Source organism: Charadrius vociferus, unplaced genomic scaffold, assembly GCF_000708025.1.
Source record: "Charadrius vociferus isolate BGI_N301 unplaced genomic scaffold, ASM70802v2 scaffold142, whole genome shotgun sequence".
Taxonomy (NCBI): Eukaryota; Metazoa; Chordata; class Aves; order Charadriiformes; family Charadriidae; genus Charadrius; species Charadrius vociferus.
Window position 1 is genome coordinate 2,177,026 of NW_009647025.1, and position 18,736 is coordinate 2,195,761.

At 37.5% G+C, this 18,736-nt stretch overlaps 1 protein-coding gene across 1 annotated transcript in view; it reads left to right on the forward strand.

Moving 5' to 3' along the window:
* ADGB (androglobin) overlaps window positions 1-15,959 on the forward strand; it is a 119,070-nt gene extending 103,111 nt beyond the window's left edge. Inside the window, exons 30-35 of the mRNA XM_009895541.1 lie at window positions 5,657-5,844; window positions 7,530-7,685; window positions 10,396-10,510; window positions 12,483-12,585; window positions 13,963-14,146; window positions 15,768-15,959. Of these exons, the coding sequence (XP_009893843.1) occupies window positions 5,657-5,844; window positions 7,530-7,685; window positions 10,396-10,510; window positions 12,483-12,585; window positions 13,963-14,146; window positions 15,768-15,959 (938 nt within the window). The remainder of the gene's footprint in view (window positions 1-5,656; window positions 5,845-7,529; window positions 7,686-10,395; window positions 10,511-12,482; window positions 12,586-13,962; window positions 14,147-15,767) is intronic.
* Window positions 15,960-18,736: the final 2,777 nt, after the last annotated feature.

The following is an 18,736-nucleotide window of genomic DNA, read 5'->3' on the forward strand; positions in this document are numbered from 1 at the left end:
AGCTGGCCCCTGGATCCCATAGAGCTCCTGAGGCTGCAGCACTACTCAGCTGCTGGTGCAGACCATCACACACACACGCTGGTGACCAGGACTTCCCAGGGCCCAGTAACTGATTCCCCTGTGCTCTCGCCCCTACATTCCTGCAGAACCTAAAATTCCACGCCAGTTCTACTACTCAGTAAGTTTCCTGCATCATCGCTATTAAAATTCTATAACTCAATTTTTAAAATATGAGATAAGGAGAAATTATTTGCGTTATCCCTGATCATACCTATACACTTGCTAATACCCTTAAATTTTCTTTGGAAGGTTTGATCTTGATTTATTAGTGGTATTTCTCACTTCTTGCTTTGGTTACATATTTCTTTTTAACGTCTAGTTGTTGGGTTTCTTTTTAAATTTCTATTACCGTGGACTGAAATTAGATTCATCAGCAGTAATTGCTGACATATATTATTTCTTTTCTTGTATTTGAGTGCACCATTTGAGATTTTTGGAGTCCTTTTTTCAGCTAGCATTACAGAATTTCACAAAGATAAATCTTGTTGGTTTACCATAGTCCTTAGTCAGTTTTAGTACTATTTGAGGAGCTATGTCATGTAGGCTTACAGGCCTGTACAAAGACAGCAGTTTTAGTGGTTATTTCACTTGCTTTTAGCTTGTTGTGTTCTTCACAAAATCATCTTTTCTTCCTAGATGACTCCATTTATTTTCCTCATTTTTCCTTTAATGATAGACTGCTTCTTATAACAGACATCCTATTACATTGGCTTATCTTTCTGGGTTGGCTACATAGTAACAGCTTGCATTATACGCACCAGTCGTGCTACTGGTGTGTATCCTTTCATACTGCTACTGGTGCGTATCCTTTCATACCGCTATCACCATGGTCTGTAAAACTGCAGGTCAAAGGAGGTCACTTAATCTCTAAGTTTCTTCACTTGTTCTCAGCTGTTATTACTGAAGCTTGTCAATGTCATGAGTTTTCTCATGTTTAGTTCAAGGTAGGAGTATTCCAGTTCATAACTTCCCCATGTTAACCGATGCTGTGGCTCATTTCCAGTCAACCAGTCTCAAGCCACAGTCAGTGATAAAAAGCGCTCTTCGCTTAGGATTCTTTTTAGATGTTGTGATTCCTGTGTCCTGTCATATTTGCTGCCTTTCAAAGTAACTCAAATCCATTTCATAGTTCATATTAACTGGGTGGTTTTGTTTATACCAGGATACCAACAGATTGCCCAGGCCACTAACAGAGTTTAAAACCAGCATATATCATAAAGTTTAAACATCAACACTTACTGTATTTAATACTTAACATTTATTTTATGTACCCCTATTAACAGCAATATTTATCTGAAGTGCTTGCTGAAGGTAACTATTTTGGAAAAAAACCCACAGTTAATCTTTGAATCTTTTTCTGATTGTGAACTAGTCTTAAAGCAATTTGAAAACTGAGCTTTACTATTTAAAGCTGCCAGCACCCGTTGTCAAACACACCATTCACGTAACAGCAATGTTGGTGTGTAACCAAAAAGGCATCCTCTCACACTGTGATTTTCAAGAAAGCTGCAATGAGCCAGGTGGAAAATTCCTGCAGCAAATTTTCACCATTTCAGGTATTGCTTTTTCATGTAAGGCAACAGTGCCATCTGGAGTTAGTTTTGTATTAAAGCTAATTTACCATGGCAAAAGCATATTTCAGCTTTGTATCAGCATTTACTAAAGTCTTTTAAACTAGTCTACCTTTAAATAAAGGCCCATGCTATTATACTATCGATATTCAACGATATTATAAATATTTATTAGGAACATTTTTGAAGAAAGTAAGTTCTCCAACATACAGATGCTATGACAATTTTGTATTTTGTATTTGTTGATGTTTGTTATTCTTTTGTTTCTTCAAAATCCTTAATATTGCAGTTTGGCAGTACTTGTAAAAAGAACTGTGTTAGCAAAAGTTATTTCATGACTAATATTTAGTCATTTTTATTATATACGAAATCTCATTAAATGTTTTATTAAAGGCCACATTGCACAAACAGAACATTAAAAAGGCATTAACTAGGAAAACCCAAGTACACAGAAATTAGAAAGTGCCAGATAGTGTATAATTTATACAGTCTTCCTTCTATTCTCTCTTTTTCTTTTTTTTTCCTTCCATTGGGAACTGTTAATGGGGCAAGGCTTCAATGGAAAAACAGTTAAAAAAAGGAAGGTCTGGATCATAATTCTTGTGTAAAAGGGGAGAAATTAACAGGCGATCTTGCAACTGCTAATACCATTTTAAGTTGCTTGACTGTGCGAACAAAATTATTTTAAGATTTGTATATATGATTTTCAGCTATTGCCTTTTTGGGTTCTTTGGTTTTACTTCTCTGGTAGTAAGATCAGAAGTTTTATTGTGCAGATGTCACAACCCAGAGTTGAATCATCAGTGTGCACTGAATGCTGACTGCAGCAAGTATTTTATATATTGCCGTAAGATAGCTCAAGAGTATTAGCTGTTGATGAGACAAGGCTGATTATCCGACTGGGAGAGCAGGGGGAGATAGGGCGCCCCACCCAGGTAGTAGAGGTTGGTTTGAAAAGGCAGGAGAGCCAGTATCGTTTGGAATACTTTTTTTTTTCTCCAGAGCTGGGAAAGTTTCTCCCACAGGTTTTCTCTTCTGGCAGGAGACCTTGCTGGCTTGTGCCAAGGGCAGGATTTCATGACAGGTTTAAAAGGATGTTCAGTTCTCCCTGTCTTTATCTCTTTTCCACCTTGCCTGTTTGTAGTGATTAATCGCTTTCCTGGTGTTCAGAGAAAAAATAGGTCACTGAGGATACATGATGGTGCTGGAGTTTAAAGACCTATAGACCTTTAAGACATGCTGTGGCTTTACCCTACTACTGCAACCATATTGGTGGTTTGCTTCTATCCTGGTACATTTTTACTTCAACTTTAGTGTTTGGATGAGCCCAACTTTGGAAAGATTTTTGTCGTTGCTATCTGTTGAGAATCCTTCTGACGGTCCAGTCAGAGACAGGAAAATCAACATCTGAACTTCTTGGTCATTTCCAAACCAAGTCTGAAAGTCCCTCATGGGGCAAGTAAAAGTCATTTCTGCCGACTACTGGGTAATCCCACTAAATGTTCAGAGCCTATTTCAGATAGTGGGAGCATGATTTCTTCTCAAAGAAAACTTCAAAAGACTCCTCTGTATTTTACCTATGAATAAGATACATTCTCTGTAATTTGAATTTCAGAAATCAAGAGTAGCTCTCTGTCTTGCCTAAAAAAGAGAATTGTTGTATCTCAATCTGAAGTTATGAGTTTCAGATAGGAATCATTTGGTGTAATTATTTAGCTTGTCATAGACAGGAAATCAGACTGGATGATCACTGTGGGCCCTTCTGGCATTGGACTAAATGAATCTCTGAGTAAGTAATTGAAATGTGGTAGAGAAGCTAATTTTAAGAGTTTCTATCAGCTATTTGTCCTCACTGCCCAAGCTTTTATTGGTGTCATACATATACAATAACGGCCACTGAGAGTGTGTGATGATTGATGCATAAGCTCTGAGCTGGGATGGCCTTTTACTTTCTGTATCATCTCCCTGCCTTTCTTCTTATGACATCCCACACAAAGCATTTGCCTGGCTTTGTCCTTGGAAGAGCCCAGAGGAACTACTCACATCTCCCTTAGAGTCCGAGTGGGCTGCATGCTGTAGTGCCAAACTGCAGCCAGTGCCCCCACCGGGAATATCTGGAGGATGATCCCAAAGCCAGGGAGACTGCCAGCTCTGCTGGGGGAGGGAGGAGGGCTGGGGGAACCTGGACAGTGCGGCGTGCTGTTAGCTAAGACATCTCAACTGAATCAAGCCCTAAGCCTTCATATCTGGGGTTAAAGCAGGATACCTCATTTTAGCCGGGTCATTTCATATGCTTTTTTTTGTTATTCACTAATGTCTTAGTTTATGCAATAAATCTAGAGCATCAAAATGTTAAAATTCAGAGTTGTAAAATATTTATAGAAGCCAGACAAAGCTTGTGGTATCCCATGACATAGAAAGTCTTTGTCTGATATCATTTAGCTAATGACACTGAATGTCTCTTGAGTGTTTGTATACACAATAAATAATTTATCTTTAAAAATTAATAATTCACTGAATAATGCATGTACACCAGCCTAATTTATGGTGCTAATATGTTATGATAATGTGAAATTAAATGGAAAGCCATTATGTAAGAATATTATAACTTCAAATAATGTCTTCACTATTTATTTTATATTTGCATTTCCTCTGGAGTTGCTTTAGTATCTTCAATATTTGTGGAGAATGTTTTAATTTTTGCTTTCATTCTTTAAGGTATGCTTTGGTAGGATTCAATGAATTTAAGCTACATTAAATAAATTCTACATTATTTAAGTAGCATGAGGAGATAAGAATAATACAAATTATACATAAACACATCTGTAATGTATGATGTAATACACATATAGATCATACAATATATATTTATGTGTAAATTATGTGTGTATTATAAATATGTTTCTATCTATTTAATAATTACAATTTTGTATATCCATATAACCTCAGCCATGACATTGCAGATCTGATCCAAACCTCATTAAAGCCAGTGCATAATCTTAGTGAACTTCGGATCAAACCATGCAGCATAGTGATTTTTCCTTAGTGTAAAGGGATTAGAAAAGCATAGCATTAAGTGAAAGGTACCTTGTTATTATTGTCAGATTGTAAAACAGTCACTCATTTCCTCTTTTTTCTAAAAGAAATCCCGTGGTTTATTGTATTGACTAAACCTAGGTTTTCAGCTTTTGTTTTAATGTTTCAAGCAGTATGAAGGTGGAGGGAAATGGAGATTTCAGACTCAGATTTTTAATGTTTCTCATAATGTTGTGGGTCCATTCCAAATTGTTTCAATTGACATGTTCCTTATACTATTAAAGCTGTATGCTATTACAGGCTTTATTTATTTATTTGTTTGTTTGCTTGTTTGTTTTAACAAGAATATGACATACAAAAAGGCTTGTTAACAGCTCCCACCAGCTAAAACAGTGCAGAGTGTTACATATGCCAATTCTCGGCATCTTTAATTCAAACATATAGCATACATATAGCATACACATGTACTGATAAAGTAATTACTCCAAAATGTTCTCCAGTAGTTCTGAGAATGATAATTTTGAATTTCTTAAATATACATCAGATCTCAAATTCTCACCTGCCTGGTGCATAACGCTGACAGAGACTGTATCAGACCATGTAAGAGATAAGAGTCAGACTGTGATTCTGTACATTGCAGTCTTTGGACTGACCCATACACATGGCAACAAAGCAGTGACTGATGTGCAGGGACCATGGCAAACTCACTGTTAAGTCCTGGGTGCTATTTAGGACGGATAAGGCTGTCACAATGTGTCCACCATGTAGGTCTGTTTTAAAAAGTTGTTTTGTCCCCACATTCTTTCTTAGTCCAACAATAAATGTTAGTGTCATACTTGAAAGTGCCAACTAATTAACTGACTTTTCTTTGTCTTTCTGTATCGCTGTTTTGTGCTGTTATTCCACCCTGGATATGATATGGGGAACTATATTTATGGATGACAATGGTATCCTGTAATTCATCATGCATCATAACTACACCTGAATAGTGCATGGGGAAAAGCATGAAGAGCACAGCTTTCCCCTAATGCTTAATTATTTTGAAGGACAAAAGTCTGCAAGTATTCCTAAACCAACTAAAAAATCAAAAGATAAAGCATCTGAGAAGACAGAAAAAGATAAGTCCAATAAAGAAAGAGGATCACTTGTATCTCTTGCATCTCGTCCTGAGTCTCAGGTGAGAACAAATCCAAGAAACTGGATTTGTTGAATGTGCCATCATTGTACTGACTGTAAAGATATTTTCAGATCTGCAGATCAGTATTACTAGCACTTTTAGTGTATCCCTTTTGTTTCTCTATGCCCTGCTTTGCCACCTTTTTAGCTTTACAGTTGAGAGAGACTGAATTACAAACGTAACAGTTAGGCATCCTGCATTTAGAGATGTAATGATGTGCTCATTTTTTTGTTTATGTGTAAAACAACTACTGGTTGTTCCTTTTGTTGGCCTAGTTTCTGTCTCTGCTGAAGGTTTATTAAATTCCATGAATTCACGATATGCATGTCCCATTAATCCCTCATTGTAGTGGTTTTCATGGGTTCCCAGGGAGATGAAATAGGTCTTTCCGCTACAGTCAGTTCCTGTCTCGTATGTCACAATTGTCATTAGTTTGCGGACATACAACGGCAGAAAAATTGGTACCTACTTGCAAATTCTTCTCATCTGTGGTGGGATAATCTGAGTGTTCTGTGGCTGACCGAAAGGCTACCACCAGCCTGTGTGCCTTAAAAGGAATAATTGACTTTATGGATCACAAACAGATTAATGGAAGGCAAAGAAGAAACTGACAGCTCCTCCTTTAATAGTATTGCTTTTGCTGGGAATTTTGCTGCCTCATGGCAGGTAGTTCAAGGGGAGGGCATCTCCATAGAGATTTGCATGAAGAAATCTGTACTGAATTGTTTTGTTGGCTAAACCTGCTGCACAGCAAACTTTCTTATGATTCACATCCACACCTATAGAGTTCTGAAACAGTGGCTTGACCCTTCCTTCGGAGCAGTCCGAGTGGCTGCAGTTGAGATTGTTGGCCACAGAAATGCAATGCAGCTGCAGGCTGTGTCCAATTTCTGCCTTCAGCTCCAACGATGGGGTATGTTAGGAGTGCTGGGATGATAGCTCTTGGGAGTTCTGCAGTCTGCCCCTAAAACAGATGCAAGTTTCAAAATGGAACTGCTTGTAGATAAAGAAGATACCCACCTTTAGTCTCAAATGAAAGCTGAACTCCTATCTCTACTTCTAAATCTTGGGCTTAAAGCTTCTGCAGATGGTACAGTTTCCAGAAATATATGCAGCACAATATCTTATTCATGGGTCAGACAGCAGAAGAGTCTCCTACACTTGAGACACTACTTGCACCCTACAGTTCTGGAGAAGCCATGCATTAAGGTGGTTTAGAGAATTTGGGAAGTGATTGGAAAGAATCAGATGCCTCATAAGACACAACAAGATGTATTTCTATACAAAAAGCTTAGTTATAAGATTTCCAGTAAAAAAGCTTGTGGAAAAAAGGAAGGAAACGAAAGGAGGAAAGGAAAGGAAAAAAGCTTGACTAGAAGATAAGGCAATAATTGCTACAAAAACTCTTGTTCAGACATACTTGAGAAGAACTGGGAGCGTGGAGCATGCTCTACGGGAGTGGGGGGAAGCACGTAAACAAAATACCTCTAAGAGCTTCTAGATATTGCACAGTAATTTTCCTTTCCTTTGGCAGCCACGGTGTAGTGATGCGTGTCAAAGTCTGTCAGTGTATAATGTATATCAGTCAGGAAAATTACCAGGATACAGAAACATAACATTGTTCTAAATATTGGTAGTAGATGCATTCCAATGAATACATTGTGTTTATGATATTTCACTTTCAGCAAGCTGCTTCAAACAAACCGTACTGGACTTTACGTCTAGTTAGCGAACAGAGAGAGGCTGACATCCTGGAGGTGAAGAAAGACACCCAGCGAGCAGATGAGATCAAAGCCATGAAACAAGCATGGGAGTCTGCAGAGCCAGGACGAGCTATCAAGGTAATATCAGACTGCAATCTTTGCAGTAATGTTTCCTCACAAGTTCCAGGAGCTGCTGTGATGGTAGGGGAGTTGCCAGAACAGAGCTTGACTTCATATGGCTGTCCTCTTCACCACTCTGTGGAAGACTGGAAATTTTACACAGCTTAAAGCATCAAAAGTGATTATGTGCATGAATTCTGGCCAGGAATCCAGATCATCTCCTGTAGACTTCTGTAGACCACTCAAACTTTAGATTTGACTTTACAAAACAGGGTAAAGTTTCTCCTTAGAAAGCTCACTGCCTCTACACAATTGCAAAGCTGCTACTTGTGACAAGTTCAGTGTTTAGCATGAGAAAATACAAGTGAGAAATACACTGTTACAAACATGCCAAAAAGATTTCTCTTGAAGAACTGGCACCTGGCCATATCATCACTCAAATTGTCCCCTGCAGCCAGGATTCCTAACTTCATTCTGGGTTGCAGGTTACCCATCAGCCTGTACGTGCTGCTCTATATGAATTCACTGTTTTGGAGAAGCAATACTAATTCAGATGTCAGCTGCAGCTGGGCTCTTTTGACATGACGCATGATTAAGACAGAAAAATAATACAAGTTCTTTCTAGCAAATCAAAAAATTAAACTGCTGATTCAGAATTGGAAGCATCACTACCAAAAAAAAAAAAAAAAAAAAAAAGGAAAATAAAGGAACAAAATGCAGTCTTAAAACTTACCTAACATGGACACAAGCTTGAACATAGGAAGATCCATCTTAACATGAGAAGGAACTTCTTTACTTCGAGGGTGGCAGAGCACTGGAACAGGCTGCCCAGAGAGGTTGTAGAGTCTCCCACTCTGGAGACATTCAAAACCCGCCTGGACGCTGTCCTGTGCAACCTGCTGTAGGTGACCCTGCTCTGGTCGGGGCGTGGACTAGATGATCTCCAGAGGTCCCTTCCAACCCTGACCATTCTGTGATTCTGTAACAGTCATCCCCCATCACCACCACCACCAATGACCTTTGAGGGGTATTCAGCCAGAAACCCCAGCTCTGAAGCATTTTGCCATTTTTGTATTACCTTTCAGAAATGAACCTCAGACATGGGTCTTCATAGTAACACTTTCAGATTTTGTCAGTTCTGTTCAGTGTATCCAAAACTCCAAAATTTTTCTGACGCTACTTCATTGAATTCTGATCTAAGGAGAGGTGCATTACTCTGCAGCTTTGATTGGCTGTGCTGAGACTGAAAATGCTAGTACAGTGTCCTAAAGATTAGCTGGAAATGAACCCCCTTTGATGTGTAAAGAGTGTCTTCAGAATGCTGGTTCTATCACCGTTGCCTTTTTTGATCAGAAAATCAACTGAATTACGGCTAAAGGGTTCCATTTTAAAAGCCCCTTAGGTCCGTGACCTTTTTTTCTAAAACAGCCATTGTTAAGAACATTGCAGCAACTACATGTAATATGCTAAAAAAAAGAAGGTCTAATTTGGGGGTCTGATATCCAGACTAAGTAGCTACCCTCCTTCTTTCTTCCTGATCATCCTGCCCCAACGTCTGCCTGTTCCAGGGGTCACATGCCCTATGACCCTGGGAATTGGATGCCTGACTCCAGGCTTGACTTTTGCCTTCTCCGTCCATTCTGGCAATTTGTGCCCTGAAGAGAAAGTCTAGTGAGCTGAGGTCACCTTCTAAAAAGACAGGCAGAAGTGGTGATGCCTGGTTTTGGCATTAAAGGTTTATTAAAGTCTGAAAGAGTTCACACCCATAGCTCCCATTTCTCAGGAGGAAGTCTAAATCACCAGGCTATAGGAGCTCCTAGGAAGAAGAGATATTTCCCTAAGGAGGTGCAGTAGCTGAATATTATGATCGTACATTCAGTTATGAGGGAACCAACCTCACTTTTCAGGTTTGGGGGGGGGATTGGTTTTTTTTGGTTTTGATTTTTAAATCCAAATATTATTTTAAACTACCCAGAGATCAGTGATTTTCCAGTATTTCATTGCATGATGATCTTTAGTGTAAGTATTCGATATCTCTGGACTGATTGAATGGGAGCTCTAGCATTGCTTCTGATTCCAGCCCCAGGCAGAGTTGCATACTGCACTCTGGTGTTAGGCTCGTTATTGACAACATTGTTTTCTTGTTTGGGATACACACTAAATATAGCCAGTATGCATTCAGTGGAGTGAAACCATTGAAAGTGTACTGCCTACTTTTCATTTCACTTAACTACCCTCTCACAAAAGTTTACGTAGGGGTTCTTATTCATACACTCAAGACATGCTTGATATAAATTACAGATGAAGTTTAAGGATGACTGCTAATTTACTTCTCTGCACAACACATTAAAACTAAACAAATAAAGGTTTCAAAATGTTACTGGAAAAAATTGGAGGTTTAATGTTGAAAGGTTATTATTTAAGAAAAAAAATCTATTGAAGAGATGTCATGAATATGACTCTGACATGAAATGTGGTCCTCTTATGTTTATCTTTTTCTCTGCCCAATGACTCACTAATGGTATTCCTGTTAGAGGTGATGTTTTCATAGATCAAACCAGTGAAATATACTCACCACTAATACGAAGTAGCATCATAGCTCACATGCACTGGATCTGAAGATTTACTGTCTTATTGACCACTTATAGCTTCCTAGTTTTGAAAGTATTTTGGGTTTTAAAGTTCACATTAGAAGTATTCTTATCTGGATTAAAACTTTGATCTTTAGGCTTTTCAGGAACGTATGCGGTTTATTAATAAGTATGCTGTGAGAGACTCAGAGGAGCCCACAGCTGGGACTGAGACTTCCAGTGTAACACCCAGTTCAGGAGAAAGAGGTAAGGGTATAACTTTTTGTCAAGCAGGTCATCTGTTCATCATGTTCAGCTCCTTAGAAAAGACTTCTGCATTAAATACTGGTAGTAAATTGATAGACAACCCCGATAAAAGGTATCCAGATGCACTTGGCATGTTCAGTCCCTATCCTCTCTGTCCTTTTTGGTTTAGCTGTTGCATTGCTCTATTTTCAGACACAGATATAGCCTCACCGCTCTTGGAGGCTGCCAAGTTACCCTTAAGCAAACTTTAAACAGTCCTCCTGTACTAGAATTCTAACCCTAATTAACCTGAAATTTTTGGAAGTTCAGTCGAAAAGGCTTAAGTCCTCAATTCCAAGCTGGGTCATTAACGTAGAAATATTTAAAAGTTGTTTAGCAATTGAAATAGCATGTCAGTAAGATACTAATACTTCTAATGTACATTTTCTTTATGTTAATGTTCATGGAAACTGTTCACGGACAGTGGTGTGGAAGTGAGGTGTCAAAAAGCGCATACTGACTAGCATCAGCTTCCTGGCAGCTTCCAGAAGTGTTGTCTAATTTTACGTAGTGGTTACAATTTTGATGCATTCTTCATTTGTATTCTGTGGCAATTACCAGAGTCTGATGAAAATCTGAACTGAGTGCAAGGCTGCAAGGCTGTTTGTTTGTTTTTTCTTTTCTTCTGAGAATAATGCTGAGATCAGGCCATCACAAAACAGAAAGTATAATACCCAGTCTGATTGTGATATTTGGTCCTGGCTCATGTGTACGCAGCTAGAACCTGTGACTAGTACATAACTTGTGAAGATTAGTATTTTCCCAGTGAGGTAAGTAATCCTCCCAGGAATGCTTCAGAACTTAAAGAAGAAGTAGTCCTCACCTTATGCCATAAACAAACACATCATTAGTTACTTCTTGCATTCCAAAGGAACTCGAAAAAATATTATTACCTTTAAGCTATTGTGTAAGAACTTCAGAATTAATTGTTGTCTACCAAGAGCTTTGTTCTAAACTAAGCATTTGGAGTCTAATACAGTGTCTCATGAAGTAAAGAGGTGATATGCCAATGACTTTGTTATGGTTCGGTTCCATAGAGTGCAGCAATAGGCAATAATGTGCTTGAACATATTTGTAATGTTTGGTATCTTAATGAGAATTGTCATGTTCTGGAGAATATTTTTCTGATGGACGGTGTCTAAGGCACTTCCAAAGTCCATGTCACCCTTCTAGACCAACAGAGAAAGCTGGTGTATTTCTCTATGTATAGACAGTAATCTCTTTTAATGCTCAGAAACCTCTTTTCTTTTTCTGGTGAGAAAATTCCAGTAGTAGCTTTTAAAAAGTTTCAATTGATTACTACAATAAGTAGAGTAATAAGAGAGTTTTTATGGAAACAAACTACTGCAGTCATCGTTAAGTCTCATCAAATTTCACATGCATTTTCAGTACATCCACAAGAACTGAAAGAATGAAGCATTGGACTAATCACAATGCAGTTAAGCCCAGTGGCATGTTTAATATCAGATGTGTCATTGTGTTGTGAGAATGCTACATTAAAGCATAATATGGTTACTATCCATGTGGTTAAAAAAAAAATCTAAGACTTCAGAATGACAATTTTAAGTTGTCATGGGACCATTTTTCTTTAGACTGGCATTTCTCAAACTAAAGCTCTGCCCAAAAGTGAATGTAATTTTTTTAAACTGAACTGAACAATCAAATTTTTACAGATTTTTTTTTTTATATATAAAAGAATGTGATTCCTTGCTGATTAGAAGTTGTTCTTAAATTCTTTAGGCACTTTAAATTGAATGTTCTTGCTTAGGTACCTTCTTAAGTACCATGGATTTCTCTCTAGCATACGTGGGGATTTTGCAGCATCTTTGATTCTATCACGAGTGTATTTTGCTGAGCCAAAAGAGGAAAAAACTATATAAGTATTTAGATGGAGCCTCCTAGCATAACTGAATAACCACTTTAATCTGTTCTGTTGTAGATTCTCTTACCACAGGAAAGAAAGCATCACAAACAGCTATTGACTCAAGCTTACAAACGCAGCAAAAAAAGTGGGAGCCTATAGACCTTAGTCCTTACATGAGGTAAACTGCAGCAAGAACAACTAAGTCCCAGTGAAACACCAAAATAAAAGACTGGCTAGGGATTTTCATGTATAGGAATTAGTAAATGCAATATATTTTTATGCACTTGTATCCTATCTGTAATTGGATGCAGTATAATTGATGTGAATTTATACTTCTTCCTTCACATGTCATTGAAGTAAATTACAATTCTGTCACATGCTTGTTAAAGTTGCTGTGAAAATCCTGGCCCATGTTTTATCTGTTATTTATGTTGTGTACACAACACCACTCAGTAGTGAACCCAGAAATGTAGATGGCATCAAGATACAGTTTTCAGCTTTGATTTTCCTGGCATGTGCAAATCTGTGCTTTCCTACATCCATTTTCAATTTATGTCCTTTCCTTAACATAATACACGTCAAAGGAACTGAATCACTGCACTGCATGTAATGAGAATGTGACATAAAAACCTGAAGAAAATGCATGTGCAGGCAATTATGTTTATTTCAGTGGTCATCTTGAAAGAAGTACATATGAAGTTTGTCAGGATGTGATGCTAGATTCAAACAATATAATTAGCAATTGCAGTTCAGTTAATAATAATAAATAGATGAAATAATTATAGTAACTATATTCTTTATTCAAAAGGCCTATATTCTTTATTACGTGTGTTGATATGAACCTATCTAGCTAATATACATGCACCTGCACATTTGCTGTGCTGCAGCTAGAACCCAGTTCATGCTTAAGTCCATTTGTATTCAATGTGGCATTTATGCAGCTCATTGATTTTCAAAAGACCTTAGAACATGCTGAAAAAAATCCCCAAATTTAATTTTAAATTGAAAGGGGAACTGGTGTTATATTAAAGTGAATAATATTAAAACAGTAGAAAATATGGCAAAATATCTTCCACAGACTTGAGTCTTGTTAGCATTTCATTTGTCTTCAACTCCTTGACTTTTACACTAGTCATTTAAGTCAAATTATAAAAATACATTATGCACTTAGCTTCCATTATGCCAATGGCAAAAAAAATAAATTACATTTGTCTCAATGATGAATTATCATATCAAAAACTTCTGGAAAGATGATATTTCTTGCAAATTAAAAATAAGTGTCACATGTAGGAGTTTTTCATATGCTCAGAGATGAGCATGATTTTACAAATATTTTAAAATAGACACTCAAGTATAAGAGGACCTGGCCTCAGGAATGTATTTTCTTATTGGGGTTATATATAAGCAGAGGAAAAGTGACTCCTTAACCATATCTAACCATACGATGGTGACATTGTAGTATATAAGCCAAGTATATGCATAGAGGTGTTAAGCAAAATATACACCACCGAAAACTGCATTAGATGTGAGACAAATATTTTTTTATTTCCTTCAGAAAAACAATGTCTGAGTCTGTGCTAAGAAATGAGTCTGTCATTCAACAGCAAGAGATGCATAAAGCGGAAAAAATCAACCATTTTAGGGAACTTCGCGAGCTGACTTTGGAACAAAGAGAAAAAGAACAAAATGCCAGAGCTTTATTGAAGCACAATATACTTGAAATGTATGAGAATCTGCAGGTAGGTTTTCAAGATTACTTCCCAGTAACTATTACAGTGACATCCACCACTAGTATGAATATCTTGATCAACTATTCTCAAGACTTTTGTATTCAGTATCAATAACTAGAAGCAATGAACAAGCTTGAAATTTTGCTTGGGCAAAAGTTAAAAGTACAGGTTCTAGGGAAAAAAAACAGTACTATACAACATCCTTAATATGATATTCTTGGTACTTTCTTGATACAGCCCTTTTCAAAAACACTATTTTAAGAATATCAGCATAAAAGGATAGTTAAAAGTGAGAATGAATTGAGCATTTGATATCTATGACCAGATGTATATTAGATAAAACATCTCTGATTTGGCTATTTTGGGGGGTTATGGAATTGTATAGGGCTTTTTGGCAAGTAATAAAGAACAAGATAATTTACATAGTAGGGTGAGTTGCTCCTAACGTGTCTTACAGCAAAGTTAGAGAACAACGTTTTCGTGGAATAAGCATGATGCCAACAAACAAGAAAATGGAATTATTAATCCTTAAAAAAACATGTCTAGAAATAATAAATTTGGTAGCATTCCTGTATGATCCATTGTTAGGATTAACTCAGACAATGCATTGCACGTGAAATTGGTACAAATATCTTAACAAAATTCTCTTAACTCTTGACAGTCAACAGGAGCAAAATGTTTTGTTATACAGTACAAAAATAGCTGGTGACTATTTAGAGCTCTTAAAACTGGATAAGAGACTAAAAATAATTTTACATCAAACCAACATATTTACAGCAATCACTTGAAAACATCTCCTTAACGAGTTCCCAGACAGCCTGATTTATATTGCTTAACTAGAAGTCTGCAAGGAGCCATAGTTCTCTACCAGTGACTGATTGATCCTAACAGGAACGCATGTCCAGGTTTTCAGATGTTGCTATGATTTTGGATGCCCAACATATCATATATTAGAAGGGCAAATTTTTATTAAGAGTAGTTCCTCGACTCTTTCCAAAAAGTATATCCATTAAAGATGTTTCACAGGACTAATTTAAAATACTTGTGAATATTCATACTGTGCTGATCAGCACTTTTACAGTTTTTTCACCTGTAGACCGCAGACAACTATATAAAGGTATTCAGATATACCCATTTTCCAGGACAGAAATGTAAAGGGAAACATTTTCGGAAGTGTCCAAGTCCCATTTGCCCTAACTCTTGTTGAAGGTCAATGTGATTTAGGTTCCTTTAGTCTCTTAAAAGACTAGAGCTCCTAAGCCATTTCGGCATTGCTGAAAACTAGGTTTTAAGGGACTTGTTTAAGACAACAAAGCAAGGCAGTAACTGAAGAGGGACTAAACCCAGATGGGTAACTAGTCTGTTGCCCTATCCTCCTTTCAAACAATTAGCTTATTATGCCAGCATTTTAAAAGGATTTTCATGAACTTTTTCTTCTACTCCCTGGTGAAAAGATTGACATATAGCTGTGTCACTGTGACAAGTCAATAAAAATACATGTAAAAAGAAAAGGAGAGATGCCCTTTCTGTACTTATGGAGTCACAAAGTGCAACATAACAGGAAGGATGCAGTTGCTTGTGATGAAATCGATTCATGTGCTGGGGGGTATTGCTGTTTGTTTTTGGCTAGGCATCCTTAGATGAAGCACGAGGCAGAGTTCACAGCATTCGGGAAGCATACAGAAGTAAGCTGCTAGAGGCTGAGCGCAGAAAACAAGAAGAGCTGGCAGCTCGTGAAGCAGCCCTGCAAGCAGAGCAAGAGAAGAAAAGCCCAAATGCACACCAAAAAAAACACGGAAAAGGTTTAGGGAAAAAAAAATAATTGCTAGCACTACTGAATTGTATTTAACAGCTGGGGAAAGAAAGTTTGCATGCAAAGATGAGAAAGAATGTTTATTATTTTCCATCATTTTCATCAACTATATCTCATTTTATCTCTTTGTCTGGTGCTAGTGAAAGTGAATTGATCTAGTATTCTTCTTTTTAACAAAGGGTTTGGTATTTTGCTTCTCATAAAGGTACTCACTACTATTAAAGTCTGTGTGTTTTTCTGGAATAGAGTTTTGCAACAAAAGTTCCATTCAGATTATTCTCCCAAAATCACAGTGTCTTTCATCCTCTTTTTCCAATCAAAACAGAAAAAGCCAAGAATGAACCAGTGTTGAAACAGTGAATGTAACCTGTCAGTTTTGAAGTCATTGAACTTGGTAGAAACATGATCTCCTTAAGTGGATGACAATTTGTGAACTTTATAATAATTAAATAGTGGCATACCGCACATTTCATCTGCAGGCATTGGAAGGCTTCCCAAAGCCGAGTTCAGTAGACGCTCACAGGCTTTCTGTGTACTGTAGTATTTTCCCCGTTCCTCATTCTCCTAAGTGTTTTTGAATCTCACAGGACCTTTCTATAATGGCAAACTCCTGGTATGACCTTCCAAAGCTTGTTGAATACTTCTTAAAACCCTATTACTCTCTCTATTTGTCTTTCCTAAGCTACGTTTTGCCCACAGTGGCTTTGCTCAAAGTGATTACAACAGACTGCTGGGTCCTAGACCTTTGGCTGGAATTTAAAAATATTTCTTAAAGGTAGAACCAGTGTGCAAATGACATGGCAATCACAGGCTTTCTACAGGAAGGGTAAAATATAGCATTATTAGCATTAGCATAGAACTCCTTTATTTTTTGATATTGTCATCAAATACAAAAAAAATACATGCACTCATACTCAGCAGCTGGCACTCTGTAGCCAGAGACAATGGTCAAAACTCTTACAATATCAAAAACTCTCTGTAGACCAGACAGAGCTGTTTTAAATGGCCTAAAGAACTTTTTGTGTATGTAGGCACACGCAGAAGCTTGGGAAGTTAGACTGCCTATATAATATACACAGACAATAAGTCCAGGATGTCCGAAATCATTTCATTATCTAGGCAACATGAGAAACCGTGAGACTCGCCTATTTAACGGGTATCACAAGAAATATTATCCTTTGCATTCTGGCCGCTGGCACTGACTAGCCATTGCATTTGAAACCAGCCTTTCTTCTGCATCTTAATGACATACCAGATGTTCGGCTTCTGCTGGTTTTGCTCACCTCTGCTCTGTCAGTACCTCTCTGCCTGGCTCGAACTTGACTCAGTCCTCTATCAGTTCTCTGATGTCTGTGCTTTGTAGATCATCACACCTACACACCTGCTGCGATGCCTCTGCCTCCATTCGGCCTCCTTCCTCCCATACAACATAAACTAAATTAACTGGCTTGAGTGTTCATGTTTGAAAAGGAGGAATTGAAACCAGAGTCTTAAAACTGCACTGGTGATTTTTATTTCAAAGAGCAGGAGCTAAGTTTTGCTTTGACCCATACAGGCTGCAAATAAAAAGCCTGTCAGTCTTGTGCTATAATTGCTCTGACTTTGTCCTCTCTATTTTGGAATATGGGCTATACTGCTTCATAATATTCCATCTTGTTTCCATGGCAATAGCACGTGTTGGTTGTCTTCTTATGTGAATCTCTAATGAGCTTCTGTAGAGGAAGATCAAGCTGAAGTTCTGTTCTTGATGTCACTGCAAGCGCTATAATGACATTCTGTTGTAAAAATCAATCCAATTCCAAAAGCCAGCATAATTGACATCTAAATGTCAAAAAATCAGCTAATAACCTGCATGATCAGAACCCATCCCTGCATGTAATCAGCTATAAACAGACTTAAACTCAGACACAGTGTACTTAGATCTACATGATCAAATCTAGTTCTGATGTTCTACACAATTCTAAGTTTCACAATTTCCTTATTTTAAAGAGTAATGTGGGATCGTCAGAATCTGCTGTGTGGTTTGTGAATGTCTCTATCGGCTCATTTATCATTTCAGCAATGCAGATATGATGAGGGAATGAATTACTGTCACACTGTTTAATTGCACATACTTTGGAGTATGTAATGTTTTAAGAGACAAACAGTAGCAGTTTTATGAAATCCCTGTGCATATTCCAGAAAAGCAAAATATCCACTTACACTGTAATGGAGACTGGGAGAGAAAAGGCCTTGTTTGTGCCAAAGACTTTGCATACATTGGACTCAGAAAAGATGACTGATGAAATTTCATATGCATCAGTTTTACACCAACACAACAACTTTTTACATGCTGCGCTATATTGCAGGCTAAGTCAGTGGGGAAAGATGTACAACAACTAAAACGAAGTGTAACTGTATTTCAGAACAGCCATTTGCAGTAGTTTAAGAAGCCATCATGTTTCGCACTTTACTGTAAGAAAAACAAATAAGTAAAACTAGATGTTGTGTTTTAATTGATGTGATTGTTTCCTCCAGTTTGTAGACCAAGTTTGCCCAAAAGTCAAATTGTGTGTGCATATGCATAAAAGCACTTTTGCCCTTTAGGAGTAAGACAGCTTTTGAACACCATATTTTTATGAAATTTAACCAGCCTTTATATCAAAGGAATTTACTGCCTGTATTCAGTACAAGAAATTGATAAATTCCATATTTACAGATTGTATGTTTCAGAAATATGCCATGTTGCATCAAGCATTCATATGTTCTAAGGTTTCTGGTAATAAAAGCTCTGGAATTTGGATAGC